Here is a 21852-nt window from a genome sequence, read left to right on the forward strand (position 1 = left end):
CCTCGCTCGGTGGATCTTTAAGCCATGGATGTTCTTGCAGATTTTACCGCATGTACACTGCTTGCTCATAGTCGTTTGTCCATTATCTAAGTCTGTTGCCGTTGTGTCCGTCCGACTGGGGTGCTCATCCTCCCCCCCTCTCGGGCACCCCTGGGGGTATTTTTCCATTAAGTTCATCGTAGCTTTTTTGGGGTCCTCCTCTCAGAGGACACAGATTGGGTTGCCAGCCCGTTCTGCCCCCGGCGCCGTCTCTCCGAGCTGTCACTGACTCTCCAGTAGTCACCACACTCTTCATGGTTGTCATCCAGTCTTTCCTGGCTGTCACTGATGACTCAGGGGGTTCGCTATGTACATACATCTACTGATGCCTCTGGACTCTGGTATTCATGGTTACTGTCAGTTTGGGGTCATGTGGGTTGTTATTACTGTCTGTCTGGGGTCATGTGGGTTGTTACGGTTACTGTCAGTCTGGGGTCATGTGGGTTGTTACGGTTACTGTCAGTCTGGGGTCATGTGGGTTGTTACGGTTACTGTCAGTCTGGGGTCATGTGGGTTGTTACGGTTACTGTCAGTCTGGGGTCATGTGGGTTGTTACGGTTACTGTCAGTCTGGGGTCATGTGGGTTGTTACGGTTACTGTCAGTCTGGGGTCGTGGGTTGTTATGGTTACTGTCCGTCTGGGGTCATGTGGGTTATGTTTACTGTCAGTCTGGGGTCATGTGGGTTGTTATTAATGTTTACTGTCAGTCTGGGGTCATGTGGGTTGTTATTAATGGTTTCTGTCTGCGTGTTTTGTCATACCTACCAGTGATGGACGATAAGAATGTGGCAAAGCTTAATGAGCTCATCCAACAAGGGTAAGAGACTAAAAGTCAAACTTAAATGGGTGTGATAGAATTATCACCTTGTTTTCCTAAATTGGTTAACACCTGAATAGATACAGCATATTGACTATTGCGCTGTGGTGTCATTTCAACATGACATGAGCATGATATGCGCATCAATCAAGTCTATGAATTGTAGAATTATTTTGCCCTATGCTTATGCAATTGTCAGTCATTGAGACTAACTAACATCCTAACGACAGACTAACGTCCTCAAATGGTGTAAATCTACCTAATGGAATGTTGTCCTGTTCTCTCAGGGCCACCACGGTGCGTTCCAAAGGCAGAAACCTGCGAATCAAAGCACCCATGTGTCGTGCACTAAAGAGGCTTTGTGACCCAGATGGTAAGTACACGCACGCACACGCACACGCACACACACACACACACAAGGGCACCTGGGTGGTCTGTCCTGCATGTCATCCCTCCTGTCTCTCACCTGTCCTCTACTGTCTCTATCCCACTAAAGCAGAAATGCCCTAAAAACATTTTTAAAAGAAAGAAAAAAAGGTAGACAGCCACACTTCACATTCATATGCAAATACATACACACTGTCCTGTGTAAGTAATGGGACAGTGAAGCATGTTTTTCTTCTTTTGGCTCTACACAACAAAAACGTTGATTTAAAGTCGCAAGATTCACGACTTTTTTTATTTTTATTTTATTTGTTTTTCAGATTTTATCCCTTTTTCACCCAATTTGGTAGCCAATTGAACCCAACCTAGCATCCAATTATCCCCTGCCTATTGCGAGGGATCCGCCGCACGACCCCGCGGCCGGCAGTCCCAGAGGAGGCCGCCAGGCAGACTAGCTGACTGGCTCCTCGAGCCCAGCACCGTTATTCCAGCACCAGACGGGGGCGCTGTTGCGCGACGGATCCTTGTCCGGAACTACTCCTATACCCCCCTCGGGAGCGGCCGCCCAATATGCCGTTCCCCGTGTGTGCCCTGGCCATATCCGGGTCTGGCGAGCCGGGATACGAACCCCGGCCCCGGTGGGCAGCATGCACTAGTGGCTAGTGCTTTAGACCGCTACACCACCGCGGGGCTTGATTCACGACTTTTCATGGTATTTTATTATATATTGGTATTGGCTAGGGATGCACGATATGCATTTTTTCCTACCGATACCGATATTTACCCGCTTCTCGTGGCCGATAACCGATACCGATACCGATATTATTATTATTATTTTATTTTTTCTTTCCTAGCCCCAGGGGAGCTCCCCCTCCCAAATTTCGTTGTTTGGTACCTGTACTATATCAATGACAATAAAGACCATTCAGATATAATTTCACAGTTGATAACCTGTAGTTCATGCACACCTGAAGGTAAGAAAGGCTATGTAGTGAGCAAAGATTGATGATTTAATATTCCATAGTGATCTCACCAAATCTAACTTACATCACTATTGTTAACACAACAAAGAGAACACTTCTGACTCTTCAAATGTTCATTTATTATTTCCTCTAACAAACTAAATCTGTTATAGACAGTGCACAATGCGTTTTTTAGCCAAGATCTGGCCTCCTTTTATGAAAACAAAAAAGGCTCACCTAAGAGTAATTAGATGCGTTGTGCGACCTCATCATTGTCCGAGTCTCTCCTAGGGTCATAGCTGTAACATACTGTGTGTTGTCTCACTACACCACACTAACACACTGATGTGATTCGCTTTCTGTATCCGTCGTGTCCCAACGGAGTTGCCGTAGGTCGCGGCCAGCAACCAGAAATAAACTACATGTCTACAGTAAAGTCGTGTCCGTGTCTGTCAAGAACATTACAATAGCGAGCAGCGGTAAAGCTGTCAATTCCCTTGTCATCCAGTACCGGGAAACCGATGTCAGGGCTATGTGGCACTAAGTTTGCCCAGCATGGTGTCGGTAAACCTGGAGACATGTCCGCGTTAGACTGTGATGGCAGCGGATCTTCTCCCGACAGGCTAGCCATGCGACTTAGCCGTCAGCGGAGAAGTTTCTTGGGGAACACTGCACAGTGGATACACTCATCGGTAGAGATAACAGCGGCCTGGGCGTGGATTAATCCCAGACACGCTGCGCACTTAGAGTGGGTGTCCCAGCTAGCCATTTACGTCTCGGCTGTGCTAGGTCCGCTAGCCTCAACGTTAGCCATTGCTGGCTAGGGGTTGTAGGCTAGCTGCTAGCAGGCCTCGCTACTTCACCCGTTAGCTTGTCAGCTATCAAGGGAAAACAGAGGGGCCAGGGGAGGGATATTACTATCTACCCGCTACAAGATGTGTCGTTGTGTTGTAACTCGTAGACCTTTGCCCTCCTCTCCGAACTTTTGTCGAACATGTGTTGCAAATTGCAAACGCAATATCTGCCTCAGAAACTGTGAAGAATGTCCACACCGGGGAAGGCATGTTTCGCTCGCGTCTCGTCAAAACAAACTGCGTGCCTGAGTGCGGAAACCGGAAGCAGAGCGCGGAAACCGGAAACCGGAAGCAGAAATATTTCCGGCTTCATAATATCGGTTAAATATCGGCTACATTTTATAAAACCGATAAATACCGATAAACATTAATGTCCCATTATCGGGCCGATAAATATCGGTGCTGATAATATCGTGCATCCCTAGTATTGGCCTAGTGGATAGTGAGTTGGACTGGTGATCAGAAGGTCATGAGTTCAAGTCCCACCTGGGAACACCACCACTAGTGGGCCCTTGAGTAAGTAATGGCGCTTCTCCACTACCGTCCCGTACCGTACCGCACTTTAATAAGTGCCGCTATACAGCTCAACGGGGGGAAATGCGACATGAATTATGTCAAAATGCAGCACTATCATGCACAGATCAGCCTAAAAACATGTAACATTAGATATATAACGTTAGGCAGATTTTTTTTTATGCCGTTTATGGCGTGAAGAATCAGCCGCTGGCCACGGCATTAGTCAGCTACATGCTCACATCCAGTCTCCGCTCCGATGTATTTCTATGGGTGTGAGCTGTGCTTGACCAGGGCTTGACATTAAGCTTTTTCAGGTACTTGTCCTTCGGACAAGTGAACTTATCTTTTACTTGTCCTAGAGCTCAAGTTACTTGTCCAAATCCAAAGATTTAGAAAAAGCAATAATAATGAATAATAATATATTATACTCTCACCGGCCACTTCATTAGGTACACCTTTTCAACTGCTTGTTAACGCAAATACCTAATCAGCCAATCATGTGGCAGCAACTCAATGCATTTAGGCATGTAGACATGGTCAAGACGATCTGCTGAAGTTCAAACCAGCATCAGAATGGGAAATAAAGGTGATTTAAGTGACTTTGAACCTGGCATGGTTGTTGGTGCCAGACGGGCTGTTGCGTGATATTATAGTGTCAATATGGACCAAAATCTCTGAGGAATGTTTCCAGCACCTTGTTGAATCTATGCCACGAAGAATTAAGGCAGTTCTGAAGGCAAAAGAGGGGGTCCAACCCCAAGGTGTGCCTAATGAAGTGGCCAGTGAGTGTATGTGTATGCAAATAACACATTTGACTACTATTGATTTAATAATGATGTATCCTTAATTTTCAAATGTATTCATTAAACAATATTTTGTAATTATTTAAAAACGTAGGGGTAATCAGTGATTACCCTAACCCTAACCCTTTTAGATTAAGATTGGCCACAAAAGGGATGAATATCTAGGAATATTTACAAAAAATGTTTGTAACTACAGTCCCTCCCCAATGGAAGCAATCTTATTTGCTAGCCTTTGGATAGTATCCTATATTCAAATTGAGAAATCTATCATTAGTGTCATTCTGAAGTTCGTATTGCGATGTGCTGGTCTTAAAACTTCAAACCTAAAATATACGATCGCATCGAACTACATGAAAATAAGCGGCATTGAGAAGAAGCGAATATGCGCATGTTCACGTGAATGGCACTAGTGACAGGAGACCCACAACACTATGGCTGCGTTCGTAAACTCGCTCTGGAATCTGATCAGCACTCATGGAATGCCTTTTGTCCAATCAAATTACTTGGTCTCTTTATGACGTTGAACGCAGTGTGCGCTCTGAGCGAATTTACGAACTATGACGATAACGACGATAGAGAGACTGAAATAGCCAGAATGAGGCGCGGCATCGCTTTGCTTGCTATTTTTTTTTACTATTCAGATCGGAAGGAGGAATTCATGTTTGCAGATATTAATACATATTGATTTGTTTTTTTGTTTTGACTTGTCCATCGGACAACTGCAGGAGGAAGTCCACTTGTCCAAACATAAAATGTACTTGTTCCGGACAAACAGACAAGCCTTAATGTCGAGCCCTGTTGACGCTTCCATTGCACTGGGACGCCGGGACGCTCATACAATATCTGCGTTTGTTGCAGAGGAACAGGGTGACTGCCAAAAGAAGAAAACATGTGTCACAGGCGGCCCGCCATAGTCTTATTTGTCCTGCCAGTCTTATTTGTCCTGCCATAGTCTTATTTGTCCTGCCAGTCTTATTTGTCCTGCCATAGTCTTATTTGTCCTGCCATAGTCTTATTTGTCCTGCCATAGTCTTATTTGTCCTGCCAGTCTTATTTGTCCTGCCATAGTCTTATTTGTCCTGCCATAATCTCATAACGAACTGAAAATAATTTTACAATTAGTGGGAAACACTAATGCAGTGTAGTACACAGTCTACACACACAGAGACATTGCACAAACACACACACACACACACACACCAGGGTTTCCGTTAACCGGTAATTACCGGTCTTTGTCCGGAAAAATTTGTTGAAGTCCGACAAATTGAAAACTCGTCCGACATAATGTCCGGTGAAAATAATTCCCTCTAAGCACAATTTGAATACAATTCGCAACGCACTCTGCAGAGAGAGGATTCTCTCTGCAGAACCGAATTAAAACTGCGGACCGAAGTCGCCTTGGGGAGGGCAAGGTCACACGGCTAATGCGCATTGCAAGTTGCGGAGAGACACTTTGCACCTTTGATTTCAAGTCCGCAGCTGCACGCTTCAATGCTGCCAAAAAGCGACGTAGGCCTAATAATAGGGGTGTAAATCACCAGCTTCATCACGATACGATATTATATCGATTTGTTTGTATGACGATACAATGTTTGACGATATCACAATGTCAGTCACGATACGATTTCGATTCGATTCGATTCAAGATCGATATGACGATATGATCGATATGACGCGATATCATATGCCAATCTAACACAATTATCAATTGTAATAAGTGGTAATTAACATACAGCTCATTAACATACACACACACACACACACACACACACACACAGGTTCAGAGAGACATCCAGTCACACACGCACACACACACACGTCCAGCAGGTCTGATATTGGTCTGACTGGATTCGCCTCGAAGAGTAGATGTTAAAAAATATCTTTGGTGTCCAAAACGGTCAATGTATTCGCCCATTAGACTCCCGTTAGACGCACTCTCATTAGACGCACTCACACAAGCCGAACATTTCCGAAGATCACCGGAGATTGCCGAACGCGAGAGGAGGAGGAGCCGAGAAGTGGAGCCGAGCCAGTAGAGTAGACAGTCACACACGGTGAATGCGAACTCATTGCGAACGCGAGTATGTTCACTTCCCTGGTTCAGAGAGATGTTCCAAAATATATATTAAAAGGGATAGACTTACTGTCTCTCATCAAAAATGAAAAACATTCGTATCTTTTTCAAGTCTCTCTCTCTCTCTCTGCGCGCATAAGATGACGATATAGATCGATATTTTTACATTGCATCGATGTAATCAGATCGTTAGTCAATGAATCGATACATCGATGTATCGTTACACCCCTACCTAATAAGTAGCTGAATGATATGAGCAGCCATTGTTATTTTTAGAGTTTTTACTCTAGGCTATTTTATTTAAGGCTATCCCCTATCTATCTGAGAAAAGGCATAGGCCTATAGGCTGTAACATCGAACGGAAATTAGCCTATACGCATTGCAAGTTAATTTAAAGCCTATTTATTTTCAAAGAGTTTTATTCTATTTTATTTTATCTGATAAAAGGCATATGAACGGAAATTAGGCTAGCCGTGTCACGCCAGAAGCCTACATGCTTGCACTGTTCAATAAAATTTTATACATCTAGACATTGTGGTATTTCTTTATATACGTATCCCAGCCTGCCTATCAATTGTTTATCAATAAACAGTTATGTTCTCCTCATTGTCATACTCCCGAGTCCGATTAAGTATGATTTGACAGGCAGCTAAACGAAATGCCTTCCCAACCAGCGAGACCTGGTTATAGAAATGACGTTGTTTTATTGATTAAAAAAAGGGTAAAACTGGAAAGAGAAAATAGAAAACTCACATTAATCCCAAACAATTTAACAAACTTCAGTTAACGTAATGTGGAGTCCGTTCATTGATCGATGCTGTCTGTTCAGTTCCCAGTGAGGCGCCCGTTCAGCGCTGGACATAATGGCATAGCGCGCATGCGAATCATGTTATATTATTATATATTATATAGCTTGCATCTAATCGTATCGGATGAGAAATAGACATTAAATGGCATATATAGGCCGCTACACAACAGTAATCACCGCGACAAACAGCTATATTATATTTTAATATGATGACCGGAATATCTCACATTTGTCCGGTAAATCGAAACCTTCCCGGACACGATGTCCAGTGGCAATTTTTTCTAACGGAAACCCTGACCCACACAGAGGGAGGAAAGGGAGGCTGAAAGACGGGGCCAGAGGAAGAATAGGATTTGAGGAAGTATAGGAGATGGCGATAAGGCACCCCCCCCCCAACCCTTCTCGCATTTGGGCTGGACGGGGCAGGTTTCCATGGCAACCCTCTGCGGGCGGGATGACTCGGCTAGAGAGAGTAGGAGGTGCTGCTGGGACAGTCAGGCTGTTGGAGGAGGAGGAGGAGGCCCCGGCCCCTGCCATGGAAGTTAGGATAGAATAATACAATACCTGATCCAATAGAGTAATATAGTACCTGATCCAATAGAATAATACAATACCTGATCCAATAGAATAATACAGTACCTGATCCAATAGAATAATACAATACCTGATCCAATAGAATAATACAATACCTGATCCAATAGAATAATACAGTACCTGATCCAATAGAATAATACAATACCTGATCCAATAGAGTAATATAGTACCTGATCCAATAGAATAATACAATACCTGTGTAAGGGTCTCTAGGCACAGAGGGAGGTCGACACAGAGGAACAGGTGTAGAATAAGTATTTATTTAAGTCCCGCACAGCTTAGCACCGTCACCGACGTGCTGAGCGAGTCTTTCCCCCCGCTGCTTCCCCCTTTCGGGACCCGCTCCGCGACACGCCCCCTCTCGGGACCCGTTCGCTCCCCGGCAGAGCTCTCGCTCTCTCCCCGCTGCTTCCCCCTTTCGGGACCCGCTCCGTCTGCCCGGCTCCCCGCACCTCACCCCCTTTCGGGATCTCGTGCGTCCTCGCCGCGGCTCTCTCTCTCTCTGTCTCCCACAGTGCGTCTCCGTGCGGCACCCCTCTCCTCTCCCGAGGGAACAAACACACACAGGTTAAATAGACCAGTGGGATAACGAGTCTGATCACTGACACCTGTCCCTAATCAGCTCATTATTCCCCCCCAACGGCAGTCTGGCTCCCTCTGCAGGCCAGAACGTGCCATGCTCCCCACAACCTGATCCAATAGAATAATACAATGCCTGATCCAATACAATAATACAATACCTGATCCAATACAATAATACAATACCTGATCCAATAGAGTAATACAGTACCTGATCCAATAGAGTAATACAGTACCTGATCCAATAGAGTAATACAATACCTGATCCAATAGAATAATACAGTACCTGATCCAATAGAATAATACAGTACCTGATCCAATACAATAATACAATACCTGATCCAATACAATAATACAATACCTGATCCAATAGAATAATACAATACCTGATCCAATTAGGGCTGCAACTAACGATTATTTTGGTAGTCGACTAATCTGTCGATTATTTTTTCGATTAGTCACGATTAGTCGTGTGGCTTTTCGCTGCGCGTAAATGGTGACGCAGAAGCATAAATCCGGCTTAACTAGCTATCTAACCTAACGTTACGCCAAGCTACAGCTGCTCACAGAGCTAGTTGATTGGCTAGCTAGCATTGCTGGCTAGACTACAGACAGCTCACGTTAGTAGGCTACGCTTGGCGCTGTTTATCTTACAGACAGCTCGCTGGTGGACTCAACATAATTGAAATAGCATTCACTTATCAAGCATCATTCATGATCATCCACCATGACTACCTGGTATTTTAATAGCGACCACCCCTCACTTCATTTCATCTCGCGTTCTCCTGGCTTCAACATGGAAAACCCCTGCTACGTAACGTTACATACAAGCGCCTCTGTCTGTCACATGCGTGCCACAGGGCAAATAAATTAATAGCACAAACGCTCATAGCATGTACAGCCCTGTCCATGAGACGTTGTTTTCCTACATGTAACAGTAAAGCTAACATAAACATTACGACCCTAACAATATAACGTTAGCCAGTTGGCTAACAACGTTAGCTAAAACTTACCCAGCTGATTCTTGCATGGCTCCCGTTTAAAAAAAAAAAAAAAAAAAAAACGTTTTTTCAAATATTTTTTTTTACGCGATTAGTCGACAACAACATTTCACGTCGGCGAATTTTCGTAATCGATTAGCCGTGACTAGTCGACTAATCGTTGCAGCCCTAGATCCAATAGAGTAATACAGTACCTGATCCAATAGACTAATACAATACCTGATCCAATAGAATAATACAGTACCTGATCCTATTCGGTTGTTAAGTCGTGACGTGTTTCCGGGTCCAAAGTTGGCTGAGGCGCTGTCTTCGAAATGCCGAAATAATAATAATAATAAATTATATTTATATAGCGCTTTTCCGAGGCTCAAATACCCTGACAATATGGAGAAAACGGGAAAGTGCTGTGTCCCTTGTTGTATGAATAGATCCGAGTCTAAAAAACGTTTAAACTGTCATTCTACCGCTGTAGTTCACTGGTACTCTGGTGCGGGGAATTTCTGGTTTGGACCCGGAAATGGCTAAACGTCACTTTTGACGTCAGACTTAACAACCGGATAGAATAATATAATACCTGATCCAATAGAGCAGGGGTGGCCAACCCGTGGCTCTTTGCCTGTCTGTGTGCGGCTCTTCAATCCATTCTTTAAAAGTGCGTGGCTCACTCTCTGTGTCTCGACAGACATTGTTTTGGTATGGCAATATATGGCACTCGCCATACCTGGATTCAAAAAAAAAAAAAATCCCCAGAAAATGTAATCTGAATCACGTTGTGTCATGTTGGTGATTTTATCCACTCCACACAACGGTAACTCAAAATCCTCCCGGCTCCATCTCACCCCACCAGCCAGGCGATGTAGTGGAGCGCAGGGTTGCCAGACGGGATTTGACCATTTCCAGCCCAACCAGTCTAAAAGCTGCCAAATTCACCCGTCCAGTGTGACCAAAAGTAGCCCAATCTGGCAACACTGGAGCGGGACATCAGTTCCTCAATAAACAAGCCATGAGTAACGTTAATGTTAAAATCTTGTCCATGATTCTCGTTTATTCAGGTGGGTTAAACAAACTGTATAAACGCCATAATACTGTTGGTTCAAATGTAATATATTAATGAACAAGTTCATGTCATGTTCTGTCAAACATGTTCTAATGTTATTTTAGTGAAAAAACGCTAACTCTAACAAGCTAGTTAGCGAACATTAAAGATTACAACAGCTAGTTTATGTATGTCAACAATGTCTCTATTCTCAATCATTTCAGTAATAATTGTACCAAATTGGGGCCAGTAAAACTAACTTGTGTGTAAGTTATATGTGTGTGCAAGCATGTTTTGATATTGTCAATCGTCTCACTTTTAGTAGGTGAGCTGTAACAAAAATATGCCAGGGAAAAAAAGGAAAATGGACATAAAGACCTTTTTTGGTCAAAGGGCAGCAGAGACAAGTACAGGGACACAGGTGAGGTCTCACAATACTAGTGTTTTAACAGTGCAGTTAATTTAGAGTTGAGAATAGCTAAATCTGTAATGTTTTGTTTCTAAGGAGATTGAACCAGTCTGCCTGCTAGGAAAGATGTAGATTACCACCTACATACTGTAGTTGTCTCCTTTATTCATTACCTTAATGTCATATAAGTCAATTGTATAGAAACAACTCACCAAAATTGACTATTGCACAACTGATTTGGCCAAAAAAATCCACCACGTGGGGGAAACCCCCCCACTCTGTACCTTGCCATACCTTGGCCTTTGCTGAAATGACAGCACTGGTCTCATAGCCTATTGGAAATGTATTGCGTGTGTGTGTGTGTGAGAGTGAGAGCTTTTGTGAGCCCGCATGTATGATGTGGCTCTTTCTGGTACCCCAACCATTTTTTTGGGCTCTTAGTCTCCGACTGGTTGGCCACCCCTGCAATAGAGTAATACAGTATCTGATCCAATAGAATAATACAGTACCTGATCCAATGGGGAAAAAAATAAAGGGGTATACATACATAAAAATGTTATCTTATTCATTTCTATTTTTTTTTTTCCCCCCCCCCCCCAGGTGTGAGTGACGAGGAGGACCAGAAGCCTGTACGTCTGCCTCTGAAGGTGGCGGTGGAGCTGCAGCCCCGCAGCAACCACTCCTGGGCCCGGGTCCAGAGTCTGGCCCACAACCCCCGCCTCAGGTCAGGAACACACACACAGTGTGAAATGTAACACACACAGTGTGAAATGTAACACACACACACACACACATCTGGTCCCCTTCGTCTTAAGGCCAGCACCCTACTGGTGTCTAGCTACTACACTCTGTAGCTCCATTGTGGTCTTGGTTTAGCCTTTAGCAGAATTGAAATGTCTAATTATTTTTAAGAGGAATTGAGCCCCAGGCCTGCATACAGCTCTGACTCGAATCATTTCAAATCTACAAGTGTCCAGGTACATCGCAGGTACATTTAGGATTTCGTGAGCTTAGAATGTCCGTTTAGGGTACCGGTAGTTCAGAGATATTGAGCGTCAAAAGTTTTTACATTCCATTATGTTTTGTGAGATGGAACCTTTGTATTTGATTAATTCCTAACAAAAAAAGTCAACATTTTAAAAATAACACCACACAGGCATTAATAAACACCTGATGGATCAGATTATGTAACAAAACTCTATTTTGACCAAAAATGGAGATAGAACCTTATAAATCTAATGTCATGATTTGGCAGCAATTCTCTGTAGGGTGTAATGTTCAGATATGATGAAGACACCCAGACACTTGTTCCTCTTCTTCAACACAATGACAACTCCCATCCTGTGAGTTTTTTTGTGAGTTTTTCTTTTTTCTTTCTCCTATTTTTTTTTGTTGAAAAGGACATTTTGGGAAATGTGTATTGAACATGAGAGTTCTCAGTCGAGGCCTGTCTGACATCTTGTGTGTCTTGTGTTCCGGCCTGTAGGATGGTGGTGGAGCTGCACAGAAAGGTCTCCAGCCTGATCGAGTTCCTGAAGCAGAAGTGGGCCGTCCAGGACCAACGGATCGTATCCTTCAACGTCGTCATGACATGTTTACACACAGAACGGCCCTTAGCTACCCTGCAAACAGCTCTGTAGAGAAACAGGGAGAAAGATCTCGCGCCGTCACGCATGTCTAAGTCGCTATTTTGTGCTGCTGCTGTGTCGTCATTCATGTTATTGAAGTGGATTAATTCTCGAATAGCATTATTTGATTGTAACTTAAAAGGTCATTAAAGGCACCGTCTACGGTTGCGGAATTAGCTGGCACACCACTTTGGGTGGGGTGGTGCTAAGACACTGTCCCCCCGCCTCCCCCTATGTCACTCATCTACATAAGAAAAATAGCAGCTTCTAAATGGTAAACGGACTGCACTTATATAGCGCCTCATTCCAAAGAGCTTTATGACGGCCTCTCATTCACCCGTTCACACACACACACACACACACACACACATTCACACACCAACGGCGGCAAGCTACCACGCAAGGCGCCGGCCCCACTCAATAGGGAGCAATTTGGGGTTCAGGGTTCAATCACAGTGTCTTGCCCAAGGACACCTCCTCGACACAGCCTCTCCTCTCCTCCTCCTCCTCTCCCCTCCCCTCGCCTCCCAGCTTGTACTTACTTACCCTCCTTGACCCAGAGGGTGTCCAGCTGAAGAGCCTCCAGGAGAGGGAGGTGCTGGAGGGGGTGCAGCAGCAGCAGCTTCACCAGGGCGCCCCCCCCTCCCCCCCCCGCTGGCCCCAGAAGGAGGAGCTGTTCCTCTACCCGGCGGAGAGCAGCACCCTGACCGCCCTGCCCGGCGTGGCGCGGGTGGTCCACTCCAAGGCCTCCTGCACCGTCCACTGGCAGGAGAGCGGCAAGACGGGCCGGCCGGGCGCCAAGGAGCTGCCCGCCGCCGCGCACGTCCTGGGGGTCCCCACGGCCCCTCCCCCGGCCCCCCGGGGCTCCGTCAAACCCGGGCGAGGAGGAGGAGGCGCTGTCGGCACGGCGGTGGCCGACGCCCGCCGAGGGGAGGCCCTACCACTGATACCCCCCACGCCCACCACCCCCACCCCCCAACCCGAGGCGCCCGACGGGGCGGGGGGGTCGGAGGAGAAGACGGTTCCGAAGGCCGCGCCCCCCCCTCCTCCTCCTCTTCTTCTTCCTCTTCTTCCTCCTCCTCCGCCTCCTCCTCCTCTGCTGCTGTCGTCCCTCGCTCAGGAGAGGGGTGTGGCGGTGCAGGAGGGGGAGAGGGGCTGCTGTCCGGGGCAGGCGTGGGCGGGCGGGGGGGAGGTGGTGGTGGCGGCGGCGAATTGCGAGGAGAAGGACTCCTGGAGTGTTCCGGTGAGCTCCGCAGAGCAGTCTGGAGAGGAGCGGACTACAGGGGGCAGCGCTGCTACTATCACTGCTGCTACTACTACCACCAGCTCCCCAGACGGAGACAGGACCCCCGCGTACGAGCCCCTCCCCCCCCCGCCGCTGCCACCGCCCCAGGCGGAGCAGCCCGCCCCCCCCGAGAACACGGCCGGGAAGGAGGAGCCCGGGGGGGGTAGCGGCAGGTCGGCCCAGCAGATCCGAGAGGAGGGCTGGAGCTCCCGGGGGGAGGAGAGCCACGTGACCCTGGCTGAGCTGTACCTCATGCTGGGCAAGCCCGGGAAGCTGCAGCTGGAGTACGAGTGGCAGGAGCCCGCGGCCACCCTCCCCCCGGCTCACCACCACCACCCCCCCGCCCCCCCCCCCGGAGGAGGAAGGGACCGGGGTGGCGCCCCGCCCCCAGAGGCCCCGTCCCAACACGCACCGCGTCCTGCGCTGCCTCCTGAGGCTGGTGTCCTCCGAGGTCAACCCCAAACCCGTGAGTAGCCAGACGGCGCCGGACGAGGAGCGCCGCAGCGCATCTTTAGAGGCCTTTTTGGCGTTTTTTTTTTTTTTTTACTTTTGCGTTCGAAACGTAGGCGTTTACGTACCTTCCAAGTGCCCTGCTGTGTGTCTGTGTGTTTGTGGTATCCAACAAGTCGCTTTTTTCCCCCAATAGAATCAGTCAGTCGGTAATAAATGTCTAGTTCTCCGCTTTCTGTAGTCGTTTTAAAAAGTGGTTCACTAAGCAAACAGTTACGTGACAAGTTGTATTCTGAACTCATTGTTCTGAACTCTGACCTGTATGGCAGTGAAATTCTGAATCTGAATCGCTTTTATTACATATTACTAGGGATGTCCCGATCCGATACTGATATCGGATATCGCCGCGATATTGGTCCTGAATGCTGGATCGCAGATCGGACCAGAAAAAAAAAAGGCTCCGATCCGCGTGCCCGATCTGGCGTGTCACTCAAGTGACGACAACAGTAGTAGCCAGTGGTCACGTGCATGACCAGGGCTCGATAGTGCGACTGTTTTGGTTTTCATTTGCGAGTGAATATATTTCTGTGCGACTTGGAAATACATTCAATCGCACCAGTGCGACTAAGAGACAGCTGAACTACTGTCATGCGCAGTCAAACTTATGTGTATAAGCGATGAGGGAATGAAAACAGTGAACAGAAACGCGTGTCGCAGAAATGCTTCACGCGAGTCCTATATGCGCTTAAAATGCGCATAAGCTCTCATAGTTCGTAGCGCTGTGTGCTTCCGGTTTCATTACAAAGAGGTTAACCCCATATGTGCCTGACGTCTAACAACATTCAAATGACTCTAACTTCGTCATCTTTTTTCGGATTTCAATGTATGACACATCATTTGAAAGCTTATGATCCGTAGTTCCAATCCACAACACGTCGCATTTGTTGCTTTAATAAAGGCTGGCAGTCTTTAATTTAACTGTTGTTGGTGTGGACTGGGGAGGTATTTGTTATTATTCAGGGGTCAAAAAATGTATACAAATATCGGATCGGGAAGCCCAGGTATCGGTATCGGTAGTGAAAAAGTGGGATCGGGACATCCCTACTAGGGGTGCAACGGTTCTCGGTTTTTTTACGGACGGTACGGTTTGCGTTCCACGGCTCAATTCACTAGTGAACCGTGACGGTTTTCGGTTTTCGTTTTCGTTTCCGTTTTTTTTTTTTTTACCTTTATTTTACCAGGAAGTCACATTGAGATTAAAACCTCTTTTACAAGAGAGACCTGGCCAAGACAGGGTCAAAATAGTAGCTTAAAAAAACAGTTCAGATAACAAGACAGGACATAAGACAGTGGCAACAATACAATAGACAAACAATGGTAGGGGTATTTACAAGGTGATTAAAACATTGAGAAGTCTAACCAAAGCAGGTACAGCGAGCGGTGACCACATCCTTTAATCTACGCTTTAAGATACTTATGGAAATAAGGGCCTCTAATTTAAAAGTAGTCTGTAGGTCATTCCAAGACCAAGGGCCATAATAAGACAAGCTTGCCCTTCCAACATTGTTCATGATAAGTGGCACCTTGTATTGTAGCCATCTACGAGACCTGAGACCCGAGCCACTCGGTATAGGGATGAACTTCAGGCCCAGATAATTCGGTAAGAAGCCAGAGATGATTTTAAACACAAGAGTGTACCAGTGTTGGAGCCTTCTGACAGAAAGAGATGGCCATCCAACCAGACGATACAGTGTACAGTGATGGGTCCTGAAGGCACTATTGGTGATGTATCTTAGAACCGAATGATACAGGGGGTCTAGCTTGGATAAAGTGGACAGAGAAGCAAACCTATATACTGTATCACCATAATCCAATTGTGAAAGGAAAAGGGCGGAGACAAGACATTTTCTGGAAGCCAAGGAAAAGCAAGATGTAAATCTATACAGGAAGCCCACTGTACGCTTAAGCTTTATGGCGAGAAGATCAATTTGGCCGCGTTCGTAAATTAGCTCTGAGAGCGCCGGAGCGTCCACGTGAATGCCTCGAACGCGGCCTTTGGTCAGAGGTCGAGTTGGTCTGGAACGTTTGTTTCTGAACCGAACCGTACCGAAAACCGTGACCCAAAATACCGAACCGTACCGAACCGTGGGCCAACTGAACCGTTGCACCCCTAATCCCTACATATTACTGTACATATTAAGTACACAAGTAAAATGATTTGGCTTTGGTTCTTCAACATTGACATTGCAGCATTCAGATACAAAAAACACAATAATAATAATAACTAACGTATTGATAAAGTAATAAAATGGTTGAAAAATAAAATGGTTTTACAGTGGCTTCAATAGTGCAAAAATGCTGTGCATTTGTATGTGCAATAATACAGTATGGTAGTAAATTAGTCCAATTGTATACAAGTAATCCAGTAGCGTGCATTAGTTATAATACTGTAATATGTTTTTTTTTGTAGTGTTGGTTTGGGGGTGACAGACTTTTGTTTTCTTCCAGTGCATTTCTCCAGGAGCCTGATTGCATGGGGGAAATAGATGTTTGACGTCCTCTGGGTTTTAGCCCCAAAGCTTCAGTACCGTTTCCCCGACGGCAATAGCTTGAACAAATGACATTGTTAGCTTTACTGGACTACCCTCAAATAAGCATTCGAAAGAGGAACCATTTAGTCTTTTAGCTCTATCCTCCCAAGAGTTTGGATTTGAAATAAACAATTACTATGGGGTCAAAGTAAAGATTCTCAGCTCTAAATCGAATCGGAAGTATTATTCAAATATCATGTGATGTCCAAATAAAGGACACATGTTTTGTATTTGGTTGAAGCTGGGTATACTGCCAGGCCTGTACTGCAGATGTCTTTAGTTGTTGTTTGTTTTGAGGTTCTTTTTGCCTAAAATCTTATCAGGGATTTAATTCTGAAGATTGACATGGCCAGTCAATAATGTTTTGGCCCTGGAAACCCCCCTAGTTGCTGTGTCTTACTTATGATGAAGCGCCGTCATTTACCACATTTATAGATTTGTTTTTCAGACATTTGTCTTTGCTAGGTTTGATGGTGCCTTTTCTCACGCCCGTCCCTAGCAACGCCTGTGTAAGACTGGAGGGGGAGTCAAGGAAGGCTAAGAGCCAAATAACATGTCTATCTAAAACATGACAACAATGTAGAACAGCCAAATAACATGTCTATCTAAAACATGACAACAATGTAGAACAATCAAATGTCAATGTCAACACTCTAAACACAAGTGATATGAAAACGCAAAAGCAAAAGTTGCTAATGCATAATCATCATATTGAGGTAGAGTTTTTGTCCTGCCCTCCCATAGACGAGCTGCCTTAAAAAACAAGCAAAAAAAGCAATTTAAAGTGAGTGCCATAGTAGCAGTCGCCAAGATAGCGTTGGAGTGAACTGGCTTTTGGAGCGTCCACAGTTACTTCTCCTGAGTTCACCTGAAGTTGGAGTCAGCCAGCCACCCTAGCCAGCTACCAAACCCAACATGTCATTTGACAGAAATAGACACACACACACACACACACCAGGGTTTCCGTTAGAAAAAATTGGTGCCGGTCAACGTGTCCGAGAAAATTTCAATGTGTCGGACAAACGGGAGAAATTCCGGTCATCATATTAAAATATAATTTGTGTTTGTCGCGGTGATTAGCTGTTGTGTAGCCTATATATGCCATTTAATGTCTATTTCTCATCCGATACGATTAGGTAGATGCGAACTATATAATAATATAGGCTTTCATGATTCGCATGCGCTACTATGGCATATGGCCAGGGCTGCACACGCGCCACATTGGGCAGCCTAGTCACCTTTGCTACTTTGAATTACGACTGTAGGCTACTTTAAGATGTTTATTTCAATTGCATTAATGGGGTTTGAGGATGTAATTGGTAATTTTAACTATGCCTAGTTTAGCTTTTGATGGCTATTTGAACGGACTGCATCGATCGATCAATGAACGGACTCCACATTACGTTAACTGAAGTGTGTTAAATAGTTTCACGACAGTAATGTAAGCTTTCTATATTCTCTTTCCAGTTTTACCCTTTTTATCAATAAAACAACGTCATTTCTATAACCACGTCTCGCTGGTTGGGGAGGCATTACGTCTAGCTGCCTGTCAAATCGTACTTATTCAGACTAGGAGTATGAGAATGAGGAGGATGTATCGGGGGGATACACACCTGTGGATTATTTCACCTTAGTGGCACAAATTAAACTATGGCTAGCGTCTAGGGATGTCCCGATCCCACTTTTTCACTACCGATACCGATACCGATACCTGGGCTTCGGGTATCGGCGATACCGATACCGATCCGATATTTGTATACATTTTTTGACCCCTGAATATATATATATATATATATATTTTTTTTTTTCTTTCTCCTAACACCAGGGGAGCCACCCCTCCTAAATGTCGTTGTTTGGTACCTGTACTGTAGCAATGACAATAAAGACCATTCATTCATTCATTCATTCATTCAAATACCTCCCCAGTATATAGTCCACACCAACAACAGTTAAATTAAAGACTGCCAGCCTTTATTAAAGCAACAAAAATAGTACTCTGCAGTACTCAGTGACCAGTACTCAGTAACTGGTTTAAAGTTAAAACTATTTAAACAGCAGCATTCAGCATTGTAGAAAAAATAGTTATGTCTGATAAGTCTTTTTTCAAGTGTAGCCAACTAACAGTAAAAACAAAATGGCTGTAAAACACAAGTTAAATATAACTTCCCAAATAAATATGTAAAGTATTCCAAATAAATAAGAATAACAGCTGCTTTGACAATTGTAAACAAAACAACAAAAAACAACAACAACAACAACACACGTTTCTTATGTGCCACACTGTCTGCATTTGTGAAGTACCTGTATAATAAAATAGCTAATATTAGTCAAATAATTTCCGTAATCAAGTTACTTGTCACACACACACACACACACACACACACACACACAGACACACACACACACACACACACACACACACAGACACACACACACACACACACAGACACACACACACACACACACACACACAACGTTGAATCAGATTAGGCTAAATAAAGTTAACAGAAATTCCCTTACCTGTCTTTGTACCGTGGATCAAGCAGGGTTGCAACCGAGTATAACGGTTCAGACTCCAAGTTGTCAAAACGCCTGTTGAGTGCGTCGAGGAGGGTGCTTTTCATCGTTTTAATCCCCTGGTCAGTGTCGTTTTCCCGACTGAGGACACGTCTCAGGACACACACGATGGGGATGACATCAGCTAGTGATGCCGATGAGGCACTCACCTCTCTTGTCATCTCCTCGAAAGGGGCCAACACCGTGACAGTCCGCTCCAACAGCCCCCACTGGTTTGCTGTTAGCGTCGCTGGCAGGTCATGTTCAGCCACATACGCCGAGAGTGACCGTTTCCGCGCGATGAGGCTTTCAATCATGTAGTGCAGGGGTCGGCAATAGGCGGCCCGTGGGCCATTGCTGGCCCGTCACCAATAATATTTGGCCCAGCAGATTATTTTGAGAATCCACTTTTTATTTTTATTTTTTATTTATTTTTTATAATAATATCGGACCGACAGTCCCACATATAGCGCCTATAATGTCCGAATAGAGAATCGAACTCCACCTGAATAATGCTTATTGTACTTTTATCCATGTTGAGAGTGAATGACACAGGGACAGACAATCAGGCAGCAAGGTGCACCGAAGCGCACTGACGCTGAACCCCTCAGAGAGAATCATAAGCAGGTGGACAACGCGTCACGGTGCTGAAATAGCCGACATACCGTGTGTGGTTTGAACAAAATAACACGAGCTCAGTAAGCCATTCAAACGTAATGTTTACGTATATGTGACTGCAACACACATATGAACAGTAACAACGCAAATTCTGTTTAATTTTCTGAAAAACATTGAAAACAAAATCGGCGCAAACAAAAAGCATCTCCCATCGGTCAGTATTTGCTTGATATCTAGTGATATTGACGTCACTTTAATCCACAGGCAGTTCTCAAGGTTTTTATGCATCCATCGATTCCTCTCGTGCGTCTTTATCGCGTTCATTGACGAAAAGGACGACTCGCGTATAGAAAGGGAACATTGTGAGCACGGAAAATGTCTCTCACAACGGCTTTGCATTGATGAAACCAGGTAGGATGAACGTATAGTTCGCTGTCCATTCCTCTTTAAATGCCCTGTTTCCACCGTCAACTTTCCTCTTTAGACCTTTGGAGAGTGACATTATGTTTCTCTTGCTAGCAGGTTAAATGTTTGGCTAACTTCACCCGGCACGCAAACAACCAATCCAATAATAATAATGTGACCTTGTCTGGGAGGAGGGGGGAATAATTATCAGAATGAAACTATGTTACATAATTATTAGAATAAATTAGGCTACGCTACATCGTCAGTCCACACATTTATTATTCAAAAATATGGAAAAGTGTGAAACTACGTTTCAACGTTGTTGAGAATAACAACACAAACTCGCTAATCAAGCCAAAATACTGCAACATAATGGATTGGACAGCTACCTAGTTAACTAGAACACTACTTTACATTGTTAGCAGGTTCACAAAACAAGCTGTGTTAGTTGACTAGCGATGTGTACAGTCGAAAGAAAAGTCAAAGCATTAGAACGTGTCACATTTTTAAACAATCAATTACTTAAATTAGCCTTTGATTATGTTCGGGCCCGCCATCTAGTGGCTCAAAAAAAATTTGGCCCGAGGCCAAACCTAATTGCCGACCCCTGATGTAGTGGGTGCTGTTCCACCGAGTCTGAACGTCCTGCTGCAGACGCTTAGGCGGCATATGAAGTTCTAGTTGTATGTCCTGCAGCCGTGAATATGCCAAAGGCGAGTGCTTGAAATGGCCTACCATTTTCCGCCGGTTAGCCAGTGCGTCACTCACGCTGCGCTGCGACAACAGTCCCTCATGCACAATAAGCTGCATAGTGTGCGCAAAGCATCCCAGACTCGCCACTCCAAGTTGGTCCATGCCCTTCTTCATATTTTTAGCATTGTCTCTTAAAACGACATGGACTTTGCTTTTGTTAATTTTCCATTCGAGCAGCATCTCCTCCATGGCTGCCTTAATGGAATCCCCAGTGTGTGAGCCACGGAACTCACGGGCATGCAGCACCGCTTTCTTGAAAGTAAAATCAGAGTCTATCCAGTGTGCTGTGAGACTCAACAACGACATTGGACACACGTCTGAGCTCCAAATGTCCGTTGTGAAGCTAATAGCATCGACATTCTCCAATAGTTTGGCGAGGAACTCACACACTTCATTGTGCATTTTCGGGATGGCATTTTCGGTTATATAATGCCGACTGGGCAAAGTATAACGCGGCTCTAGGTGTTCAATTAAACTCCGAAACCCCACATTCTCTACCACCGAAAGTGGTTGGTCGTCGAGCACAATAAACCGAACCAATTTCTCCGTTATTGCTTTTGCAATTTTGCTGTCTGGGGGGAGTTTCTCTCGCCTCTGCATTGACTGTAGCAATGTCTGCTGTTTCAGGGGCTTTTTCTTTGCAGCAGACGCTTGCAGGTAGGCCTGGTGCTGTTCCACATGGTGTTTTTT

At 45.1% G+C, this 21852-nt stretch overlaps 1 protein-coding gene across 1 annotated transcript in view; it reads left to right on the forward strand.

Moving 5' to 3' along the window:
* cramp1 (cramped chromatin regulator homolog 1) overlaps positions 1-21852 on the forward strand; it is a gene marked incomplete at its 3' end in the record, with an annotated part of 61834 nt that overhangs the window by 15846 nt on the left and 24136 nt on the right. Inside the window, 7 exon segments of the mRNA XM_080523061.1 lie at positions 808-856; positions 1144-1229; positions 11477-11600; positions 12363-12444; positions 13076-13525; positions 13625-14148; positions 14150-14255. Coding sequence (XP_080379187.1) covers positions 808-856; positions 1144-1229; positions 11477-11600; positions 12363-12444; positions 13076-13525; positions 13625-14148; positions 14150-14255 — 1421 coding nt within the window.

This window comes from Nansenia antarctica, assembly GCF_963989245.1.
Source record: "Nansenia antarctica genome assembly, chromosome: 2".
Classification (NCBI taxonomy): Eukaryota; Metazoa; Chordata; class Actinopteri; order Argentiniformes; family Microstomatidae; genus Nansenia; species Nansenia antarctica.